General features: G+C 40.5%; 1 protein-coding gene across 4 annotated transcripts; it reads right to left on the bottom strand.

The window, feature by feature from the left end:
• Positions 1 to 508: 508 nt before the first annotated feature.
• On the bottom strand, positions 509 to 16,763 carry acbd4 (acyl-CoA binding domain containing 4). Of its 4 annotated transcripts, none has more exons than XM_071462215.1 (11): positions 16,625 to 16,763; positions 14,310 to 14,444; positions 13,763 to 13,883; positions 11,914 to 11,998; positions 11,406 to 11,526; positions 8,254 to 8,409; positions 7,059 to 7,156; positions 6,707 to 6,893; positions 6,360 to 6,574; positions 4,116 to 4,175; positions 509 to 3,384 (listed from the first exon to the last, which is right to left on the bottom strand). In XM_071462215.1, exons 2-11 carry the CDS (start codon positions 14,398 to 14,400, stop codon positions 3,256 to 3,258), a joined length of 1,263 nt encoding a protein of 420 aa, XP_071318316.1. In that variant the 5' UTR covers positions 14,401 to 14,444; positions 16,625 to 16,763; the 3' UTR covers positions 509 to 3,255. The 4 variants fall into 4 exon arrangements, with proteins under 4 accessions (XP_071318316.1, XP_071318318.1, XP_071318317.1 ...); XM_071462217.1 differs by having other exon boundaries at positions 6,707 to 6,824; XM_071462216.1 differs by lacking the exon at positions 16,625 to 16,763 and adding an exon at positions 15,802 to 15,868.
• Between the last annotated feature and the right edge of the window lie 7,392 nt (positions 16,764 to 24,155).

Below are 24,155 nucleotides of genomic sequence, written 5' to 3'. Positions count from 1 at the left end.
TGCATGCTATATTAGATGTCTGAATCCAATTCTAGAGCCCAGAAGTTGCTGTTCCAGCTAACCTTCACCAGAGCCATCGGCCATATTTTTCATTTCCAACTGACTATGCTGTACATACAGATTGTTGGTATTTCCCCCAACTAGTTCTCACTAATGATATCATTGATGGTATCCACTTGGGCAAATATCACATTGCACAAGTGCATTTTACTTCTCAGCCTTTTACAAGCTCTTCAAAATCTTCCATTGGATCTACAGGGAACTTCAGTGATCCATGGGAGCAAAACAAACCTACTCTCTCTTGATGATATGACTTGGGCATCATGCCAAAGCTTCCATGGACTAAAACACTGCATGCATGGGGCCAGTGACATATAAAATATGCAAAGTGTTCAACACACTCCTGTTGTACTTTCCTGTGTGTGTGTGTGTGTGTGGAGACAGGCCAAAGTTTGGAGGATACTGATGCCTGTTTTGTCAGAGGAACAAAGTGTTTGAGGCAGCTGTGTGAAGTCATGCCAAATTTTTTTTTTCCTCTTTGGATCATTGTACAGTATGAACAGTATGGAGGAATTAGTGAGCTGAGAGAGAACTTCAGTGTTACAAATCAGTTTATATTATCAGATAGCATTGTCATGGGAGCAGCTGAAAGTGAGCAAATAACCTTTTTAAATCCAAAACCGAAGTTTTTTACATTTTCAGTGTGCTTCCCTCCCACAACTGTAGAGTCTGAAAAAGCAAAATGGAGCTGGATTGTCATGCTAGCCACTGTCCTCCAGCCAGACTCCATGTTGGTCTTAATCATATCTAGATTTAGTCTTCTCAGTCCTTCTCTCTAACTGTGCCCTTGTGCATGTACTTTATGTACATGTGTGACTGTGTGTGGACCAATTTTTGTAACAGTTGTACAAAGCCTTGTTAAGTTAACCTGTGTATATAAATATTATACATAATATATTAAATTATTTGTTTTGGAAATTGATTTGTATGCATTTATTTTATCTAAATAAGGGAATAATGAGTTCAAAAGTGAATTTATTTGCCACAGTATAACAATACTTACACTAACATGAATGAAGAGAAGGACTGTAGTTTCAGAGATGTGGTATCGCATTATCTGTGGTACCACATCTCTGAAACTACAGTCTCAAGAGGAGGCAGTAATGGGCTTATTAAGAATAATGGGATGTGGGGGTTGTCCCCCTGCCAAACACATCAACTACTGATATGAACTTCATCATAGTTGAACAGAGGTTTATCTGTCAGATTTAACTTAGATAAATCATCCTGCAAACTAATATTTATCTCCAGCTGTTAACAGTTTAAAGGACCATTCTGCAGACTTTACACAGAAAGCTCAGTGGTCTCATTATGGTTAGCAATACTTACTCAACCATGAAAATCAGTTTTATAGCATCTTGGTCGGCTCTGAAGGAGGTGTGCCCAGTCTCAGAAAATAATCTTCATGATGTCATCAGGTATCATCAGGGTTACCTCAGTTTGGGTTTGAAAAGAATGAGCATTTACCTGACAGAGCGGGCCTAATGTAAGACAATATAGTATGTATCATTGTTGTTCTGTAGAACTGTGTACAAAACCAAAACAAAGCCCTGAAACATTAAAAAAAGGGATCTCTGGTTCACTCACTTTACTTATATATGGTTACCTATGTATGCAGTGGGTAACCGTATGTATAAAATTTAGTACCCATGTCAGAATTTTACAATGGAGATAAGCCTACATGATTTCCAAGGAACTCTTTATGGACCTCAAAGAAAAAGTCATGAGGCATTGATCAGGTCAAGACAAAAGCCACTTTGAGTCAAAGACATGACAGCCTGCTGGAGTTTGTCAAACAGCATTTAAAGAGAGAGAGCATGAGGAAAAAAAGGTTCTCTGGTCTGAAGCAAAAAGTGAACTTTTGGACAGGACTCCAAACACTGTCTGGTGAACACCAGGCACTGCTTCCTATGGTACGCATCCCTATGGATAAGCATAGTGGGGGCAGCATCATTCTGGGGGGGGGGAATCCTCAACCTGTTCGCAACAGGAACAGGTTGAGGATCTGAATATTTTTGTAAACAACAGATTTAAAATTTGTTATCTGCTGTAAATCTAATGGCCCTAATGTTAAAATCCTCTATTATTGCTACAGACTTGACACAGTACTGCCTTCTAGTAAATATAGATTTTTAATTTGTCCTCATGCTTTAGTTTTAAAGGGCAGTATGAAACCAGTTCTTTATAATTTAGTGACATTGTTTTCAATTACACTTGTCATTTTAGTACTTCAGTAACTGTTTACACCTGGAGTTACAGTAGGTCCAAAGGTTCAAAGTTCTAAATGTATGTTCCGCATGAAAAACAATTACATTTTGTAAACAGTGACACTGAATCTACAAAATGAGATACAAACGTTTCACCATGAATAAAGTGTAGTTTATATGTAATAAACATCATTTAAATGTAAGACTTGGATTTACGTTCATGGAGTCACTGACAAATAACCTGAGCGCAAGAGTCAGAACCCAGAGACTGCAATGACATGACAAGTGTTGCCACAAAGTCCTCTTAGATTCTCAGCACTCACATTAATTCAATAGATAGTGTCTGGTCTGATCCGATGACATTCACAGTTCAGCGTACTATTGTAGTTAACAGTCATTTCAGAGACAGTGACATTTTTGCAACTACATGAAATATGTAGATTGACTCCTCCCATTGGAAAGCAGGTGCAGTTTTTGTCACCAATTTTATTCTGGTGATCTTCTGTATATTCCAGAAACATTAAGTTTATAGTAGCAAATCCAGAAGAGAGGAAATAAAATGAATGCACATTAGAGCTTACCAGCTTGGATAATACAATCATATAAGCAATGTCTTTAATTCAAGCTCCTCATGATCAGTATAAGAACTTCTCCAGATTTGCTAAAGACAATATCATGTTGAGTATTTGATTTCTGCTACCCAACACAAGCGAGCTAATTAATCAACTTGGATAGGTTAAATAAAAATTAATTTGCTGTAATGAGTGAAAAGGTGATCCTGAGGTGTAGAACACACCCAAATACATTTGTCTCCAAACAGACACTAAGTCCTCAAAGTTCTCTCCCTCCTGGTGCAGAAAAAGAGGGTGGAGAATGCCTTTTCATAATTTATATTTGAGTCAGTCTCTTCTGCAGTAGAAACTGCACGTAACTTCTTGCACTGATGGATCACTGAGGATGAATGGTTGAGCGTCTTCTTCAGCTCACTTCAAGAAGATAGCCGACTTCTCCTCTGGGCTTTCCTCAACAGGTAGACCAGACCCTGAGCAACAAATGGCCACACCAGGAAGAGGACAACGGTCTGACCAGACACATCAAATGGCCACCACCTCACCTCCTGAGAGATAACAAAAATAAATAAATCAGCTCATTATTTATCACAAAAAGATAACCTGGCGCTGTCAATGCTCACACAACCCTGTTCAACCCTGAGACGGGCCACTGTCAAATAACTGTTCATCGCACACCTGACAACTGGCTTTCACAAAATAGTCAGTGTGTGCAATTTTTGCTAAGCAGCTACTGTGGCCATTAAAAACATTAATTGCTGCCTGCCAGTTAGTTTTTGATACTACCACTAGTGGCACCGAAGTCTGAAATAAAACATACAGAAATTTTACAAATGTTGCATATACTTTAAAGCAGTATCGATTGTTTTTCACCCCTTGGAGACAGCCACTGTAAATTAAACACTGATATATTATTACATTAATAACGTGTTGGGTAATGTGTTATTAACACATTCAGTAGACACAAAGCACATTATCATTCATTTGGAGTAGTCTGTGTCCACCTGATGGTTAGTGCAGCTTTAACTATTACTCACACAGATGACTGTAGAGGCAAATAGGCTTGACAAATAATCCTGACACAAGGTTTCATTCTCTAGTCATTTCCAGAGCTTTTAACCAAATCTCATAGTATCAACAATAAGCTGATGAAAAGCTGATAACTACTGTTCCCAGACTCCAGAATTATTTTATTATATTCAGAGGTTAGTTGGGAAGACATCAGTTTAGTACATTCATTAACAACACCAACAGTTGCAGAACAAAGAGAAACTCTTACCTGTTGATGCAAAACTGTCGCTGCACACTGCAAAGAGGGTCTCCTCTCTGAACCCTGAGCCTGTCACACAAGAAGCAGCTTCAAGAGTAAGTCTGGTGATGTTCTAGATTCTTATTCTTGTCCACAAATGTAATGTGCAGAGCCAAACCAACACTGAAAGGCTTCTTTTAACAAATATTAAAATCACAGCATGATGGATCTGATTCCTCTGAGCCACAGAGCTCCATTGCTCCAACTGCTAAAACACATCAGTGAGACGCAAAAAGTTCCATCATCACCATGGACACACACGCACGCGCGCTGTAGTTTATTTTGACACACACACACACACACACACACACACACACACACACACGTTCTTGCAGCCCCAACTACAGAGCGCCAAATAGGGATTAATGCACCACAGAAAATAGTCCAGAACAAAGGCACCATTTCCTGCTGCTTGAGTAATGTTTGTTAAAAATTACAACAAACAGCTGTTTTAGGAAAATACTGAACCTTTTTGAAAATGAAAAGGTTTACATTTATTGAGCGGTGAGAAACCAGTGTGTTCTGTCAGACTTGGCCCCCACCTGTCCAGCACCATCACACTCAACACCGGCTCTCCACAAGGATGTGTTCTGAGTCCCCTACTGTTCACACTCTACACATCCGACTGCTCCCCGACACATCTCTCAAATACCCTCATAAAGTTTGCAGACGACACAACCGTAGTTGGACTCATCTCAGGAGGGGATGAGTCCAACTACAGAGATGAAGTCAAAAGACTGACTGCGTGGTGTTCGGTAAACAACCTCCAACTGAACACCACAAAAACTAAAGAACTCATCTTGGACTTCAGGAAGGGCGGAGAGGACCCGGCCCCACTTTACATCCACGGGGACCGTGTGGAAAGAGTCCACACCATGAGATTCTTGGGTGTGCAGATATCCGACGACCTCTCCTGGACTGCGAACACCTCGGCGGTGGTGAGGAAGGTCCAGCAGCGCCTCCACTTCCTGAGCGTGCTCAGGAGGAACAACCTGGAAGAGAGGCTGCTGGTGACCTTCTACAGAGCCACCATAGAGAGCATCCTGGCGTACTGCATCACAGCGTGGTACGCGGGGTGCTCAGCAGCTGACAGGAGAGCACTACAGAGGGTCGTCTGCACAGCCCAGAAGATCACTGGCTGCTCTCTGCCCAGCCTGGAGGACATTGCCAACTCCCGCTATCTGAGCAGAGCTGGAAACATCATCAAGGACCCCTCCCACCCCGGTAACCACCTGTTTGACCTGTTACCGTTGGGCCGAAGGTACAGGTCACACAAAACTAGGACCAACAGACTCAGGGATAGCTTCTTCCCGAGGGCTATCACTGCAGCCAACAAAGACAAAAAGAAATCCGGATGACCAGTCAATCACACTGCATAACTTCCAATTACCTGTGCAATAAAACTGGGCCTAAAGTGCAATAATCGGGTTTTCATTCATACTACGTGTAAATATATCTGTACATATCACTTGCCTTTTTATACCTCCTCTATTTTTAATTCTTGTGTTCTCTTTAGGTTTTTATTTATTTTATTTAATTAGCATTGTTTGCACCAAGGGAGCAGCGCTCAAATGTATAATGACAATAAAGGCGATTCTGATTCTGATTCTGATTCTGTTTGGAGCTGGGAGCCACAGGCAAAGGAGGGAAGTTAGAGGTAAGTGTTGAGATGCACTAACATTGTTGGTTTGGGTCTTTTACTGGGATTTGTTGACAAGAAACATACAGAATGATGCTGACCTACTTTTGACACAGTCATCTGGCTTTTCTGACATTTTCAATCTCCCCTTTCACTTTTGCACTCCTGTACTCCAGCATCAATTAAAAATACAGTAAAAATAAAATGACATCGAATTTTGGCTTCAGTGTCCAACTATGCCATTTAATTTCACTGACTACAAAACTACCAGAATGTATCTGCATGAGGATAATAATTAGTTACTTATCAATTCCAGTGTTGTAACAATTACTGAGAGCAGCTACAAACTACATAACTGAAACTGAACCGGCTAAGTTGAATTAACAATAACATTATGGGTTTTGCTAGCTTTTAATATTTAAAGCGTAAAGACAAAATCCATTTGTTAGCTGAACTGAGGTTTTTTTAAATTTCTACAACATGTTGATGAGGCAGAAGTTTTATCTACCTTAACATTAATCAACAGTTTTTCTCTGAGTATGTCTGCACATAATGATCACCATATACAGGCTTACATGAGTGGCGGCAAGCCTCTCGACCACCTCCAGCCTATCCATCACACTCCTCATGTCCTCTCTGAGCCTCCGTAGGGCTATGACGATCTGCTGCTGAAGCTGGGTGTCACGGAGCCTCTCTGCCCCATCTTCGGAACCATCCCCTCCTCCTCGTCCCGCTCCACCACCACCACCACCTGGGGCCCCCCACCTTGGACTGCCCTGAGGAACACCACCTATGGACCACAATATAGTCCTGATTTATGAAACAAGCGTTATATACAGTAGATGTAACAAATGTATGAAGCAAAGCAGTGCTGGAAGTTGTACTTGAAGTAGTGTTTGAAGAATTAATGGTAGTGGCTTACGTTCTCTCCAGTTGTGGTAGTAACCTTCCCGCCCACTGTCTTGCCTCCTGCTGATGGGACCCTGACCCTTCCCGTCCTCTGCTCCCTCTCCACCTTGACCAGCTCCGACCTGTCGGGCCTCAAGACAGAGATATGACTCAAAGGACACGTGGCCATTCTGAAAACCATTAGACTTGATTACTGGAATCTGTGAACAGAAATCAATAGTTTAAATAGCCTTATTTGCATATACTTAACTCCATTTACACTCTTCACATTTCATTGGAATAGTGCAATATCCTGCAATAGAGTTAAATTACTTTCTATGTTACCACTGACACCAGTACTACATCCACCTTTTGAGGAGTCGTACCTTGAAGTCACTGAGTTGCTCCACTGAATCCACAGAGTCACAGAAGATCTCACTCTCTGAGTCACTGGTTAATACAAAACACTCGGACACTCCAGAGTCTGCAGCAGGACAACAAGCATTTTTTATATGTGGAAAAAAACAGTTTTTATGTCTATTTATATGTGCACTGGTTAGATTTATGAATAGATATATGTAGATGTACATGCATGTAGAAAACATCTGTAATTATGTGTGGATCCTTCTAGGATTTGTACACCGTGAAATGATCTTGTGGGCATATGGCCCGTTTCTCCCTGCTCCCCCTAAAAGAGAACTCTAACCTCTTCATTTCTGTCATTTCCCACAGACCCTACTACCCACAGGATGTTTGTGTGTGTGTGTGTGTGAAAAAGAAGGACAACATCTCATAACACACACGAAGCTCTCTTTGGATGATATTTTTTCCATTAAGAATTATGCTTCAAAGAATTCCTTGGTTCCAGGCCTCAGTCCTAAATGACACTGAAACTGACTGTTTCCTGCCAAATCTGCACAATCTTTGACTGAGGTCTCAGAAAATCTATTTCTGACATTAATAGCAGAATTTCAGGGATTGGAATGTTTTTGTGAATGTTAATATCACTAAGGTTTTATTTGGTTTGAATAATGTATATCGCGTGAGGGTAAGGTGAATCCCCACTGTGCTACAGCTATTATATAGTGTCATGTAACAGCATAAACCCAGTTTTGGGCAAACTACACTCAGATATATATATTTGGTGCGATGTACATGATAAGTCAAAATCTGAGTATAGGAGCATCTGTTAATAGATGTTTGTGAGGGTAAACTTTCCTGGTCTCTGCCCCTTTAACCCAAAACTACAAGTAATATAATATAAATAACTAATAAAGTACAGACATTTTCTATTCTTTGATGTTCTTGATATCCCTTATGCTTTCTCCACATCAGCCTCTTCTCCCGAACTGAATTGGAGATGGAGGAGTGACACAGAAAAGACTTGCTGTAATTTCTCAATACAGTGCAGTGTCGGTCCTGAGGTCCATCCGGCTAAACGACACTGAACTTCTGAATTTAAAATACTTAATGTATTTCTATTCCTCTGGGTGCAAGTTGTTTACAAAGCAAAAGCAAAAGCAGTTGACACTGTCTCAGACAAGAAGAGAGGTCTGAACAGGATCAACACTCATTACATACCGTTAGGGACGGTGTTGGCAGTGTGGTTTATAACCTCAGCCAGGTTGAACTGATCTGGATCCTCTGGAAGTGAGGAATCTCCTTTAGATCCCTCCTGCTCATCATCCTCACACTTCATATCTGCTGGCTTGTCAGCATGCTCACTGCCTTTAAGACCTATAGTAACACACACACCACTTTATTAGGTACACCTGTTCAAATGCTTGTTAACGCAAATATCTAATCAGTCAATCACATGGCAGCAACTCAATGCATTTAGGCATGTAGACATCAAGACAACCTGCTGAAGTTCTAACCAAGCATCAGAATCGGGGAAGAAAGGTGATTTAAGTGACTTTGGACTTGGCATGGTTGTTGGTGCCAGATGGGCTGTCTGAGTATTTCAGAAACTGCTGATCTACTTTGATTTCCCACACAACTATCTCTAGGGTTTACAGAGAATGGTCCGAAAAAGAAAAAATATCCAGTGAGCAGCAGTTCTATGGGCGAAAATGCCTTGTTGATGCCAGAGGTCAGACGAGAATGACCAGACTGCTTCAAGCTGACAGGAAGGCAACAGTAGCTTAAATAACCACTCATTACAACCAAGGTATGCAGAACAGCATCTCTGAGCGTACTACACGTCGAATCTTGAAGCAGATGGGTTACAGCAGCAGAAGCCCACACCAGGTGCCACTCCTTTCAGCTAAGAACAGGAAACTGAGGCTACACTTCGCACGGGCTCATCAAAATTGGACAACAGAAGTTTGGAAAAACGTTGCCTGGTCTGATGAGTCTCGATTTATGCTGCAACATTCGGATGGTAGAGTCGGAATTTGGCATCAATAACATGAAAGCATGGCTCCATCCTGCCTTGTATCAACAGCTCAGGCTGGTGTTGGTGGTCTAATGGTGTAGGGGATATTTTCTTGGCACACTTTGGGCTCCTTAGCACCAAGTTAGCATCGTTTAAATGCCACAGCCTACCTGAGTATTGTTGCTGACCATGTCCATTCCTTTATGACCACAGTGTACCCATCTTCTGATGGCTGCTTCCAGCAGGATAACGCACCATGTCACAAAGCTCAAATCGTCTCAAACTGGTTTCTTGAACATGACAGTGAGTTCACTGTACTCAAATGGCCTTCACAGTCACCAGATCTCAATCCAACAGAGCACCTTTGGGATGTGGTAGAACGGGAGATTCGCATCATGGATGTGCAGCCAACAAATCTGCAGGAACTGCGTGATGCTATCATGTCAATATGGAGCAAAACCTCTGAGGAATGGTTCCAGCACCTTGTTGAATCTATGCCATGAAGTTCTGCAGTTCTGAAGGCAAAAGGGGGTCCAACCAGGTGTACCTAATGAAGTGGCCGGTGAGTGTATATATATGTAAGACATATGCATATGTATTATATGCAAGACTGTCAACAAACCTCACAGCTGACACTGGCTAATAGCTGTTTAAGGGTATTTTCACACCTAAAGTTTGTTTGCTCTGGTCTGATTCAGTTGATGAGTTTGTAAACTACCATTTTCCTCTTGGTTCAGTTTGTTTTCACACAGAGAAAAATTCAAGTGTACCAAAATGCATCACTACAAACCACGTCAAAGCATTCACTATGCTTATTGGTCATGTTGTCTGGCGAAGCAGCAAAGTAAACACAGGAAAAAAGGCCCTGCACTCTGGACTGTGACCATGGATTGCGACATGGGTCAGCCTCAGAAATGAAATGAAATTTCCTCATAGCTGTAGTATATATTTTGGGCAATTTACCTACATAGTATCCCACACCAGTCATCATAATGCTGTACAGATTCTGACATTGCTTGCGCCCGCTGCATTAAGATGTTTGAGATGGATGGAACAAAAAGGATGTATAATTACATGCTAACCATCACGTAACCATCTAGCACCTGCTAGTGGGATCAGATCAAGTTCAGAACTCTTCCACACCAAAAACTAACCGCTCCAGAGTTTGTTTAGGACTGAACCGAGACCACATCTTCAGTGCAATTGTTTTGGTCTGCAACCAAGTGCAATTACTGATTTCACACTCGCCCAAACGAACTGCACCAAGGGGGAAAAACAAACCAGGGTTCAATTTAACCAGGCTAAAATGTGCAGGTGTGAAAGCACCCTAACTTTACAGGGCAGTTTACCAGCCAGAGGTCAAATGTACAAACTTTTATATTCAGTGCTTGACTGCTCAAACTGTCTAAGACATTTAGATGTCACACAGTTTTAGGACATTACATTCATGTGTAATGTGTTTGTTGTATTGTCTCACCATTGAAGTTGTACCCCTTTTTTTAAAGCTGCATAATGTGATTTTTGGCCACTTGGTGGTAATGGAACAAGGTGAAAGTGTGAGCACTGAAATATTGACACTGTATGAAATTGATACAGCTAACCTATTGGCTAGTGTCCTATTTCCACACACAGCAGATGCAGGCATAACGATCATTCATGTGTAATGTGTTTGTTTCCAACATTCCCTCTCTTTTAGCTCTGTTTTCGGACTCCAACAACTCCTAAAGGAAATATCTGTTTCTTTGACTACTAAATGCGCCACTATGTTGCGCCACTTGTAAGAGATCTGTGATCTCAATGGGACAAACTTGGTTAAATAAAGGCTAAATAAAAAAATTAATGACCAGCTGGTCTCTAACTGTGTACGTCTGCTGTTTGCTGCGAAGCCGGCAGTGGACAGTGGCTTTTTACAGCTGTTTTCCTGAAAAACAGCTGCCTGGTGTCATTTCATTTCATTCATTGTAAAATATTAATAATAGCTGCTTAAAGTGTCTAACAGCAAGTATTTGTACCAAAACATCTATCTATGAATTTAAATAGTTTAATGCAAATATCAATTACCATTGTGTCTGAAAAAATATGTCCTTGTTGGAGTATTTTATAAAAACCTTTTAGACTTGATTTTGCACTATGGGCTGTTTTAAGGTCTGTCCCACTGAAAATTGTTTATTTATAGACAATTTAACCTGGGAAATATTTATATGTTGCACGTGGTTATTCTCATGAAAGTGACAGAAATTTTTGTTACATTATCTGTTTCAGAAAGTTACAGAGGTGGTCAGACACAGAATCCCCTATGGTTCATCAGAGCTGCTCTATAAGTGCTGGTTAGAGGCTGACCCTCAGTGTCACTAACCTTCTCTAAGCGTGAGCAGTGACCCTGGAGGCCGCGGCATATCATCAATCACCAGGTAGAGAGGCTCGAAGTGGTGGAAGAGCGAGGCCATCTTCTCATTCATTGGCATAGTGTCAATGACCTGCAGATCAATGGGATCCTTTACTGATCACTGCTAATTACAATACAAGTCCCTGTGCTCATCAGACCAGGCTTCATGCTCATTTTATTTAATCTTGTTTAATGCCCCACTTCATATTCACAATGTAACTGTGAACTGATTTGATCAGAGTGCAATGAAACCCACAACCTGAACCTGACTTAAACAAAGTAAATTTAGTCAATATCTAAACGATGCCTGATGGCCAAATGTGGGCTTGCTGTACCAACATGCAAAAATCCTTCACTTCAAAAGTATTAATTCATTCACTTATTTGCAACATTCATTCAAATGTAAATCTACCTTCTACTGACAATTTTTACCTGCAGTCAGCAGGTAATACTGGATTACAACAAATCCGTCATGTACCTCCTGAGCGACTTTCTTCATCTCGTCCACATAAGCTGCCATGGCACTCTCACTGCTCATCTCTCCCAGGCGGCTCCAGGCATCCCTACACACACACACACACACACACACACACACACACACACACACACACACACACACAATTACCACCAGTCAAACATTACACAACATTATTAACATGATTAAACCACAGTACATTTGGCTATGTAAGATAATATAATATTCTACTACTGTTATATGCATTGTTAATTTTAAGACAACTTTTGCTGTTTCTAATATTATCCTTAATTTTACATTAGCTTGTTGAGGAAAATCAACAAGATTTGATTAAAACTAGCACTCTGCTATTTTTCTGTGTCTGTTCATGTTGTCTGATGTAATTCAGTACATTATTAATTTGAAAAACATACTCAGGTTTCCTCCAGGAATTTCAACCACAGGATGATGCAGAGTAGGGGTGGGCGATATGACCTAAAATTAATGTCACGGTATTTTTAACTATTTGGATGATGATGGTATTATATCAAGTCACACGTTTTCAGAGAGGTAGCATTTCCTGTCCCTTTATGTAAATAAAAATATTTTGATAATATATAAATACATGCAAAGTATCATTGTCAGTTGGGAGAAATGTGAGAGTGTTATGCATTCTTAACAGCATTTATTTTCCAAAAAGCCCAAAGATCTTGATATTAACTTTATGGTCTACAAGAAAACTAAAATTACCAGTTCTGCTATACCAAAAGAAGCACACTTTGTGGTCACATGGTAGCTGTGAGCCAATTTGTATCAGGGAACACAAAAACACACAAATGAAAGCATCAAGGCACACCGCTACTAAGGCATACAGTGAAATTTTAAATGATGTTTTTCAAAGCAACTTAAATGAATGAGTGCATACACAATATTTGCACTGCCATCAGTCATCATGCACACCAGACGTGCTTCATCCAAGCCCAAAATGGAGATCGTCTCCCTCTGTCAGTGCGCAATCATGGCTCTGTTCAACTTCCAACCACCATTGTAAAAAAAAAATTGCACAAAATGCTTTTAAAAAGTCAAAATAGTAGAAAAAAGCTGAACACAAGCTTGAATGTCCTGAAAGAGCTGGACGGTTTAATAATTGAATGGTTTCTGTAGAACAAAAACTGTGGGAGGAGATAGGGGCCAAAAATGTACAGAAAAAGATTTGAACAACAATATGTGTGAATGCCTCAGCTTTCACACATAATGAATGTGGGGGTGTCCTAAGTTTTTCCTCAGTGGGAATTGGCATCTTTGTTAATTTCTTTTGTTAAATAAGTGAATTTTTTGTAGTTTTTGCATAGGTGATGCAATTACATCACTTTTATCTATAATATAAATATAATTAATAAGAAATATTATTGATATGTTGATATTTCTTAATAAAGAACAAATTATTTAATGGGGTATCCTAACTTTTTGACATGACTGTAAGTGCAATTTGAGGCAGACTCTGCCCAGCTGGTGAATAGTAAACTAATGATTCGGGGGTGTGATTTGCAGTGTAGTGGTGAGTGTTTCCTCTCAAATCCTGAACTGACTATGACTGAGTGAGCTATTTGCCTCAACTTGTTCAAATTCTCAGAATGTTTTCTGTCTGTCCTTTTCTGATTTCACCCGTTAATCACTGTCTTCTGCTGAGCTAAGTCAGACAAATCCTGACACAATAAATTTAGTCACTCGATGATGCTCTAAATCAAGGGTTCTCAATGAAGAGCTGGGGGATGTTTTTGGGGGGCTGGAGTGATTAAGACACATAAAACTTTTAGAGACAGACTGCAGTGATTAATTATAGAGTGATATACAAGCGGCCACTCATACACACCATTTGTAGCGACCCACTGGGTCCCAGAAGCCAGGTCGGGGCACTTTACAGGGTCCACACACTGCCTGCTTGTACAGACTATAGAAACGCAGCATCACCTCATAAGACGGCTGATAGGAGCCTGTAAGATAACAGACATTTATAAAGTTTAACTGTTTGCTTATTTCTCCTCTGAACTGGACAGGGGCAAACTAATAAGGACTTAAAATCAGAAGGCAGCAGCTCTCTCTCTCTTTAGGACAGAGAAACCTTCAAGCTGCTGTCTTCAGAAATTTGAGAGTTCATGTTTTGAATTAGATAAAATACTGAATGAGTCACATGGAGGCGCTCTTCAGTGTATGTAATAATATTAAAAGGTGACACTGTATTCAGTCCGCCTTGTTGACAAGTTATTCAGGTGACAGTACATAGTTGTAAAGGCCTTGTAGTGAGTTACACAGTTCCATCCTACAATAACAAAGATAGAGTTTCATGAACCTTTTCTACACTCTACACAGCAACATTCTGTCACATAGTGTGTATACCAGGCCCGTAAAATGTTGCGTACCATTTTTGGGGAGGTTATGGATGACATCTACAGCAGCCTGAAACCGTTTCTTGTGATCAACCGCAGGCTCTGCCATTGCTGGGACTGGCATGACACTTTGACTTGTTAAAGCTAACAGGATGGATACAGATGGAGCTGAAAGTACACACAAAAACAGATGTAGCAAAAAGTCAAGAGTTTGGAATCAAAAAACAAGGAACATTATGTGACAAGCATTATAATCTACACTCACTGGCCACTTTATTAGGTACACCTTGCTAGTACTGGATTGGACCCCCTTTTGCCTTCAGAACTGCCTTAATTCTTTGTGGCATAGGTTTAACAAGGTGCTGGAAATATTCCTCAGAGATTTTGGTCCATATTGAGATGATAGCATCACGCAGTTGCTGCAGATTTGTCAGCTGCACATCCATGATGTGAATCTCCCATTCCACCACATCCCAAAGGTGCTCTATTGGATTGAGATCTGGTGACTGTGGAGGCCATTTGAGTACAGTGAACTAATGGTCGTGTTCAAGAAACCAGTCTGAGATGATTTGAGCTGTGTGACATGGTGCGTTATCCTGCTGGAATCAGCCATCAGAAGATGGGTACACTGTGGTCATAAAGGGATAGACATGGTTAGCAACAATACTCAGGGAGGCTGTGGCGTTTAAATGATGCTCACATACTCACTGTACCAAGACAATATCCCCTACACCATTACACCACCAACACCAGCCTGAACTGTTGATATAAGGCAGGATGGATCCATGCTTTCACGTTGTTGACGCCAAATTCTGACCCTACCATCAAAATGTTGCAGCATAAATCGACACTCATCAAATCAGGCAACTTGTTTCCAATCTTCTATTGTCCAATTTTGGTGAGCTCGTGTGAATTGTAGCCTCAGTTTCCTGTTCTCAGCTGACAAGAGAGGGACCCAGTGTGGTCTTCTGCTGCTGTAGCCCATCTACTTCAAGGTTCGACGTGTTGTACGTTCAGAGATGTTCTTCCGCCTACCTTGGTTGTAACGAGTGGCTATTTGAGTTCCTGTTGCCTTCCTATCAGCTCGAAGCAGTCTGGCCATTCTCCACTGATCTTTGCCATCAACAAGGCATTTTCGCCCAGAGAACTGTTGCTCACTGGATATTTTTTCTTTTTCGGACCATTCTCTGTAAACCCTAGAGGTGGTTGTGCGGGAAAATCCCAGTAGATCAGCAGTTTCTGAAATACTCAGACCAGCCCATCTGGCACCAACAACTATGCCACATTCAAAGTCACTTAAATCACCTTTCTTCCCCATTCATTCAACTTCAGCAGGTCATCGTCTACATGCCTAAATGCAGCGAGCTGCTGCCATGCACGATATACTGCTGTACAATCATACCGAGAAACGTTGTATTGCTAAATTTAAGTAAAGTTCGATTTGATGAGACAAATGAACAAGACTGCGAAGTGCAGCATATGGGAGCTAGCTGAACCAGCTAACTAGCATGCTAATTTGTCTTACCTCAGTACCTATGTCCCACCACCTGCCATCAGCAGCACCATGTAAACTGCACACAAAGTGCTAAAGACTGTGGTAGATACTGTGGTTCAGTCATTTGCATTAACAAGCAGTTGAACAATACTTTAAAAAGTGGCCGGTGAATGTATGTCACGTGCAGCACTGAATACATTTTCTGTACTTAAATAAACTGATAAATTGATACACACTTATTAAAAATATGAAACACAAAAGTAACTAATTTCTTAAGTATTCACCCCTTACAAGATTTTGAAGAGGCGGTTACTGTAGATCCTTGGGTGTCACTAGACCTCTTCATGAGGCCCCTCTTCCAAGACAGACATTTAGTTCGGACTATTAAAAGCAGACTCACAGCTGTGTGATATTCTTTTTATTTTAAGTGACTGATTTTTATGTACTCTAAGGGACACGCGATGGAATGAAAATGTCGACATATCCTTCCCCTAGTGGCCACTTAGCAGTAAACTTGTCACAAATTTGCCTGTAATGTTCATTGGTTTTCATGATGCACTTTTTGTCAAATCTAAGGAGCGCCGGACCCTCCTGAGACATTTCATCTGAAATCACACTGCCCACGATTATATGTTTCAGTACTCCACAGCGCACAGACCTTTAACAACTTTCACTGATTGCAGTGTTTTGATTAAAAAAAAAAAAACATATACTGCTGCACAATCTTACCGAGAAACGTCGTATCGCTAAATTGAAGATATCTTTGATTTGATGAGACAAAATAAAAAAGACTGAGAAGTGCAGCATATGGGAGCTAGCTCAACCTGCTAACTATCATGCTAATTTGTCTTACCTCAGTACCTATGTCCAACAACCGGCCATCACGTAAACAGCACACAAATACCAAAGTGCTCAAGATTGTGGTAGCCACTGTGGTTCAGTCTTCTTCTTCTTCTTCTTCTTCTTCTTCTTCTTCGGTCTTTATTGGCGGTTGGCAGACCAGCTTATAGGTGTATTACCGCCGCCTGCTGGACAGGAGTGTGCATCGAGATATCGTGCAGAATAAATAAATAAATAAATAACACCTTTTTTGGCTATTGGCTATATTTTTGCTGACTTCCCTAAGAGACCTGGCAATGAAAAATCATGTTGTGCCCTCCTTAGTGATTGAAAAAGTGATTCCTCCTAATATTGTACTCCCTACAATGAAGCAATACATGTTTGACTGTTTGTGGTTGGTTACAATGTATGCATTTCCCAGTTGGATGCTTGCCTATTTTATGTAATGTATTATTGAGTCCTGTATGGCCTATTCTCAAACATGTAATAACATTTTCCTCCCTTCTTTTCCTGCATGTCACCCTTCCAGAACCGTGTATTTTTATATTATACAGATGTCTTCCAGTTTTTTCAATATTCCTGCCATACTGAGTGTGCATATGTCCTAATGAATAATTTAGCTTCAGCTTTACTTAATGGGATTTGGAGGTCTATTTGCTTAACTCTGAGTGTTTGCTTAGCCAGAATGTCCACATCTTCATTTCCCTCCACACCAACATGAGCAGGAACCCAAATGAAAGGTGTAGATATACTGTTAATTTCCATTTTGTACATTATAAGAAATCCAAGCTGAGCTTTACCTAATTTTCCTCTATCCATTGCAGGGCTAATAATATTGCCAATAGTTCCATTGTATAAACTCATACATGATCTGTCACTCTCTTCTTGATAAGTGTCTTACAAACTGGGATATATACTGCTGCACCTGCATATCCTGTATCAGGATCTTTGGAACCATCTGTGAATATAAATAGAGTCTGAGTAATGCTTATTGAGATAGTGCTGGACAATGAGCCATACTGGAGGTTGTTCTGATTTATTTTCTAATTCTTTCTGTAAATTAAGGTCAACATTTGGTAAGGAGAATAACCAGGGAGGAATGGCAGAGATTGAAATTGCAGGACTATACTGTAATTGGTGTACACCTACACTGTAACAAATTGCTGTAAAAAAAACAGCCAAATTCTGACAGTATCGTAACTGTTTCCCATTAATACAGTACTATACTGTAGAAAACTATGATATGATATTTACTGTTTTCCATGAAATACTGTAATATACTGTGAATTGCATTGCATTCTGGGGATGGTGTTTGAATCAACGGCAGAGAACCCCGCCAACACTGGATGCTACTGTATTTCATGAGGAGACCCGCTGACCTTGGAGTGGTAAAACCAACTCTGGACTTTCTTTTTGAGGATTATCCATCTGAATTCTCCACTTTATGAGCAAATTGCAAGGTAAGTTGAAATACATTTTATCTGTCTGGCACTTTGTTTGTTAACTATCATCAGGTTTGAACAAAATTAAACTGATCAATAATGTTATGAAGCTAGCTTGCAGCACTGTAATGTGTTCCACTTGTGACTGGAGAGCATCATTATGTCGGTAAGGCTGATTTCTGAATAGTTAAAAAAAAATTCATGATAAGTCATATTGGGGGTTTTATATTCAGCTGGTTTGCAGCTAAAATCATTTTGTGCTCATGGTTTGGGGAGGTTGCTCTCTTCTTCATGCATTTTTTACCTGAATGGGTAACCTTAGTTGTAGGTAACATTAAAAGAATATCTTAGTAGAGCAGGTTAAAGCAAACTTTTGAATTATTTTGTTATTATTTTGAATTTTAAGTAAAAAATATTTTGAAAGCGACAACAACACTACAATTTCTCCAGCAAGCCAGCTTGAAGAAACTCTGCCACCACTTGGGTAGTGGTGCGGCTTGTGTGGTGTTACAGTTTAACATAATGGTAATTCGAGTCAGCTGTTTGATTTGATGATTTGATGTGATGATGTTAGTCTACAGACAGATTTTGTAATAACACATTAACTCCTCTGCACTTCACATTCACAGTTAATGTCTGTATCAAAATCTACAATAATACATACAAGCACAAGATATTTGGGAGTCTGTATTACGGTTAATGTTTTGATTAGATTTTTGTTGTTGTTCATTTTTGTCATTGTTACTTTTGAGGTGTGCGGTGCAGTGATTTATTACCTGACATTGCAACTGGGCCAAGAGGATTGTTCCAACAACACAAGACCAACATTAGTTTGAGCCAGTCATGCAGTAGCAATTACAAAGGACATATGACAGCCATGTTTAAGTAAATGTTTGAAATGCAGTGTCAGTCCACTTGATAGTTAATGTTTTTTTGTTTTTGTTTTTTTTTTTTCAGTATTGATGCTATTGATTCATGGTCATGGTGTAACTGAGCTACAACGATTTTGTTTTGTATTGTCAGCTGTCATTGGATTTGCTATCAAAATGTTCTCATGCCAGGTTTGTGCTAGTGAATGTACCTCTATATTGGCATATGTAAGGTACATGAGAATTCATAGGAATATTCCAAACTCAACTTTTAAATGTGTCTTGTCTGACTGCAAAATGACATTCAAAAAATTTGCAGCCTTTAAATCCCATACTTACAGACATCATAAAGTAGGCCAGTTGGTTGGTTGGTTGGTCCAAGATTATGTGGTGCAACTGAGCTAACATGTCATGTTGACTTGTGCAATGAGACCTGTGATAATCTGACAAGTTTTTTCTCTCATCTGAAAATGCACATTAAAGAGGGAAGAACTGTTGCTTGTCCATTTAGACAATGTAAGAAGCAGTTTCAAGTGCTGTCAACATTCACATCACATATATCTAGAAAACATAAAAGCAATTCTGAGGATAGTTTCGTTTACTCAGTTGTGGGGGCTTCAGCTGTAGAACCAGGCACCTCATATGAGAGTAATGAAAGGGACCAACAGTCTGATACAGACTTTAACGCTCCCAGTGATGCAAGTGGTGAATAATCAGATGTCTGCCCAGAAAATGCTGATGAGGCGCAGTTTTTGAAAAACTTAGCCCTGTTTTACCTTAAACTGCAAGCTAAGTTGTTGCTCTCATCCTCTGTTATTCGGATAGTTCTGGAAGATTTCCAAGAAATACACAATATCAGCCAGTTGCACTTACTTTTTAAACTGGAAGAAAAATTGGTTGCACTTGGATTCCCAGAAACTGACATAAGCACTGTAATTGACGTCCTGAAAACTGAAGATCTCATGAGGGCTTCTAATACTGAGACACTGAAAACTGACCAAAGGAGAAAAACTGTGTTTAAGAATGACTTTAATTATGTTGAGTCAGTGCCCATTTTCCTTGGACAGAATGAGGCAGGCAAAGAATGTTTTGCTCAATATGTCCCAATCAAACATACAATTGAATCACTCTTTCATTGTGAGTCAGTAAGAAAACAGTATACTGAAGTATATAAGTATAAGTCCCATCTAAAGATGTTCTTCAAGACGTATGGGATGGAACTAATATTAGGAAGAACTTGTTGTTCAAAACAGAGGCCTCATCACTTGGTTTGATTCTATATCAGGATGCCTTTGAAGTGGTAAACCCTCTTGGGTCAGGCAAGAAAAAGCACAAGATACTTGCGGTGTATTTCACTCTTGCAGACATTTTGCCACAGAACAGGTCAAGCACAGATCATATGCAACTTGTCCTTCTTTTTAAAGAAAAGGATTTTAAATATTTTGGTCAAGATTTAGTTATGGGCCCCCTTGTCAAAGACCTAAAAAATCTTGAGGTCTGTGGCATTGACTTGACTGATGGAACAGTCTCTAAAGGAACCCTGTGCGCCATTGCAGGTGACAACCTAGGTTCACATAACCTTGGGGGCTTTGTTGAGAATTTCAGCAGGAGTTTGCATTTTTGTAGATATTGTGAAATTGACAGAAAAATGTTTGAGACAGATCCTCTTTCCAGGGGTACTACACGGACTGCACAGAATTGAATCGACAAATAAACCAGTTCTGTTATCTTGGTAATGATGCCAACAACAAACCCTGTGAGGTTAATCCAGAGAGTGAAAAGCTTGGTGGGCATGCAGTGCAAAACTGGTGTTTGCTCAGAATGTTGCCAGTCTTGATTGGAGAGAAAATCAGAAGTCCAGGTCATAATGAAGTATGGCAACTGGTTTTACAACTCCGTGAGATTGTGGAGTTGATCTGTGCACCAACCATTTCCATTGGCCAGATAGGTTATTTGAGAGTTCTTATTGATGAATATTTGCATTTCAGACAGCAGCTATTTCCCCATCACCCACTGAAGCCCAAGCATCATTATATCTGTCATTATCCAGAGCTTATTGTGCACTTTGGGCCTCTCATTCGTCTCTGGACATTACGATTTGAAAGTAAACATACATGCTTTAAACAGTGTGCAAGGAAATTGCATAACCTCAAGAACTGTTCCTCAACTCTTGCAGAGAGGCAACAGCTTCTTCAAGCTTTCCTGAGTACTGGCAACTTCTTTCCACCAGCCGTTGTAGTAGAGAAGGGCACAGACTTTTTCTTGAGGGACTACAGTGACAACATCAGAAAATCAGTTGCACATCATACATTTGAGCCAGAAAACACTCTTATAGCCCACGAAGTGACTGTGAAGGGAACAAAATACAAAAAGAACATGTTCATCATTATAGATGTGTTGAGGAGGGGCTAATTGTAGGAAAAATTATAGTAATACTCACCCATAGAGATTCAGAAGTACATTTTATTACTGAGAAATATCTGGCTATGTGTCTCCCTGAAGGCAATGTCTATTGCCTTACACAAAGTCAGAAAAGCTACTGCTGTGTTAACCAAGAAAATCTTCTTGATTACTATCCTCTGCCTGAATACACTGTGGGTAGCATGGCATTAATAGTTCTCCACCACTCTCTCCTCTCATTGTAGGTCAATGTCTACATTAGATGAGGAAATCCGAGGTATCATACTCATTGCCAAATCTTTCTGAAGAGACTCTATTGCAACTAATTTCTAGACTTCAGTGCTCTGGCTTGGAATCAAAAGAAGATCTGAAATGTGTATGGCAAGAAGACATGACTGACCTCCTACCTGTCATTCAGCTCCGGAAGCTGTTGGATGCATTTAAATCAGGTGGTGCAAATGTAATTTCATGTGATATTCAAGGCTGGATATGAACACCAGCGACCAGCTAACACTGGTAAATTTTTGCAATGTTCAGAAGTTTTTTCATTCTACAAGCTCCTTTGTCACATCACCATCTTAAAAGTGATTCACTAGTGTGTTCTTTTTCTTTGTTTTAGAGACAGAGATGGTCACTCTAGATCTTCAGATTCTTCCAAGCCACACACCAGTCTCCAGCTCATCTCCACTGGAAAGTAGTTCACCACTCTCGACCTCATCATGCTCACCAGCCTCTATATCATCAGACCTGTCTGACTGGAGCAGCCCAAACAATGGAAGTTTTCCATCCCACATATCCAAAACATGGCCAGAAATATTCAAAGTGCCATGGGATCGAATGCCACTGGAAATCCGTTCAGCCATTGTTAATGGCAAGAGACCAACACCTGCAGAGCAGCGGCAAATGGTGAGAGTGCTGGTAGATGAAATGAGGAAATGTGAGGCTAACCCCACACGCTCCCAATGTCTCATAGTGTGTGAAAGAGGTGGCCTACTGACACATACGGATGTACCAGATTTCAGCCAGTACTCCCACCTGAAGAGACTGATGACACTGTTGAACAAAAACATCAAAAATTGGAGGAGAGCTTTAGACAGGAAGGTGCAGGTGGGGTTGAAAGAGCAGAGGTTCGTAGTCTCATGGAGACCACATTCTGTCTACAGTGGCGCCATATAAATGCAGTTCCAGCTCCTGCCATTGAGGATATCAGAAGCAAGTGGTCTTACCTCTTCAATCAGAAGTGCTTTTATGCTCATTTTGAGCTTCTCACAGACCCTAATGTGCTGCGTCTCCTGGAGCTTGCCATGGAAGAATGTGGGACAGCGATCATAGAATGCTTCCAGAGCAAACCTACCAACAAAGAAGTCCAGGGTGTTCTCTTCCAGGGAGAGGGTGCTGAAGTGGCACTCCATGTTGTCCAGTTGCTGATGGCCCAGAGATCACAGATGGGCTCATCCTTTTTGCAGACGTTAGTTTGTTTAATATTACACTAAGTTGTTGCGATCTTAAAAATCACCTATAAAACTAATATTCTCACTAATTTTACTCTCTGTGACTAACAGTTGTCTGCCACAGGAGCTGATGTTGAGAGGACCCTCAGCCTACCCCTGACTCCTCGTCTAATACTGCTCGGTATATATTAAGTGAATTGACATACTCTATCTTGCATATCAGATGAGCTTTTCAAGTAGAGTTGTAGAGTAGTTTCCAGCAGAGCATGAATGTTCCTACAACTAGAGATGTTCACACAAGTCAAAATGCTTTCTGAAATTACTCTAATTTCACATTTTAGGTGGAACAGAGCACATGACTATTGGACGCTGGATGAACAGCCTTGAGGGTCATGTAATATGTGAGGGCATCCAACCAACTTTGGATGCCCTCCCGTAGTTTTCTCTGGGCCCCTACCCAATCTGACCAGCGATGACATGTACAGCCGCTTGTCATCGTTCAACCGCTGGTTATCGAGGTGGTGTTCCGCTAACGATGTGGGCTTTGTTGATAACTGGCAGACTTTCTGGGGAAGACCTGGTCTGATTAGACGAGACGGCATACATCCCATGCTGGATGGAGCTGCTCTCTTATCTAGAAACTTCACTGAGTTTATTAGAAAGCCAAAGCCATGACAAACCAGAGTTGAGACCAGGAGGCAGAGTCGCAGTCTGACTCTCTGCTCTGCGCCTCTCTTAGAGCAGTCGCCTGCCATTCACCCCCTAAAAACTGTGTCTGTCCTGACCACCTACATTTAAATATAATAAATCAAAAGCGAACAGAGGAGGAGTTAGACATGAAAACCTAATAAAAATTAGCACAACTGTTAGTCCAGAACCAAATAACAGGAAAATTAAATGTGGATTATTGAATATCAGATCACTCTCATCTAAATCTCTACTAGTCAATGATCTGATAACTGATCATAACATTGATCTGCTCTGTCTGACTGAAACCTGGCTGCAGCAGGATGAATATGTTAGTCTGAATGAATCAACACCCCCCACTCATGTTAACGTTCATATCCCTCGAGGCACAGGCCGAGGAGGAGGGGTGGCAGCCATTTATCACTCCAATTTATTAATGAATCCCAAGCATAAGGTTAATCATAATTCATTTGAAAGCCTTATTCTTAGTCTGTCACACCCAAACCGGAAGACACAAAAACCAGTCCTTCTAGTTACTGTATATCGTCCACCTGCCCCTTACTCTGAGTTCTTATCTGAGTTCTCAGAGTTTTTATCTGAGTTAGCTCTCAGCACAGATAAAGTTATCATGGTGGGTGATTTTAACATTCACGTAGATGTTGAAAGTGACAGCCTGAGTCATGCATTTAATTCAT

This window comes from Trachinotus anak, unplaced genomic scaffold, assembly GCF_046630095.1.
Source record: "Trachinotus anak isolate AG129_WGS33_773 ecotype Australia unplaced genomic scaffold, CSIRO_AGI_Tana_v1 ptg000025l, whole genome shotgun sequence".
Lineage (NCBI taxonomy): Eukaryota > Metazoa > Chordata > Actinopteri > Carangiformes > Carangidae > Trachinotus > Trachinotus anak.
Note: the sequence above shows the minus strand (reverse complement) of the source record. Positions and strands in the feature narration are given on the sequence as shown.

Coding starts and splice junctions, on each gene's coding strand:
- acbd4 (XM_071462215.1), bottom strand. CDS start 14,400: ATGCCAGTCCCAGCAATGGCAGAGCCTGCGGTTGATCACAAGAAACGG. Junction 13,884..14,309: donor CCATAACCTCCCCAAAAATG/GTACGCAACATT, acceptor GTTATCTTACAG/GCTCCTATCAGCCGTCTTAT. Junction 11,999..13,762: donor CCAGTGGGTCGCTACAAATG/GTGTGTATGAGT, acceptor GTGTGTGTGTAG/GGATGCCTGGAGCCGCCTGG.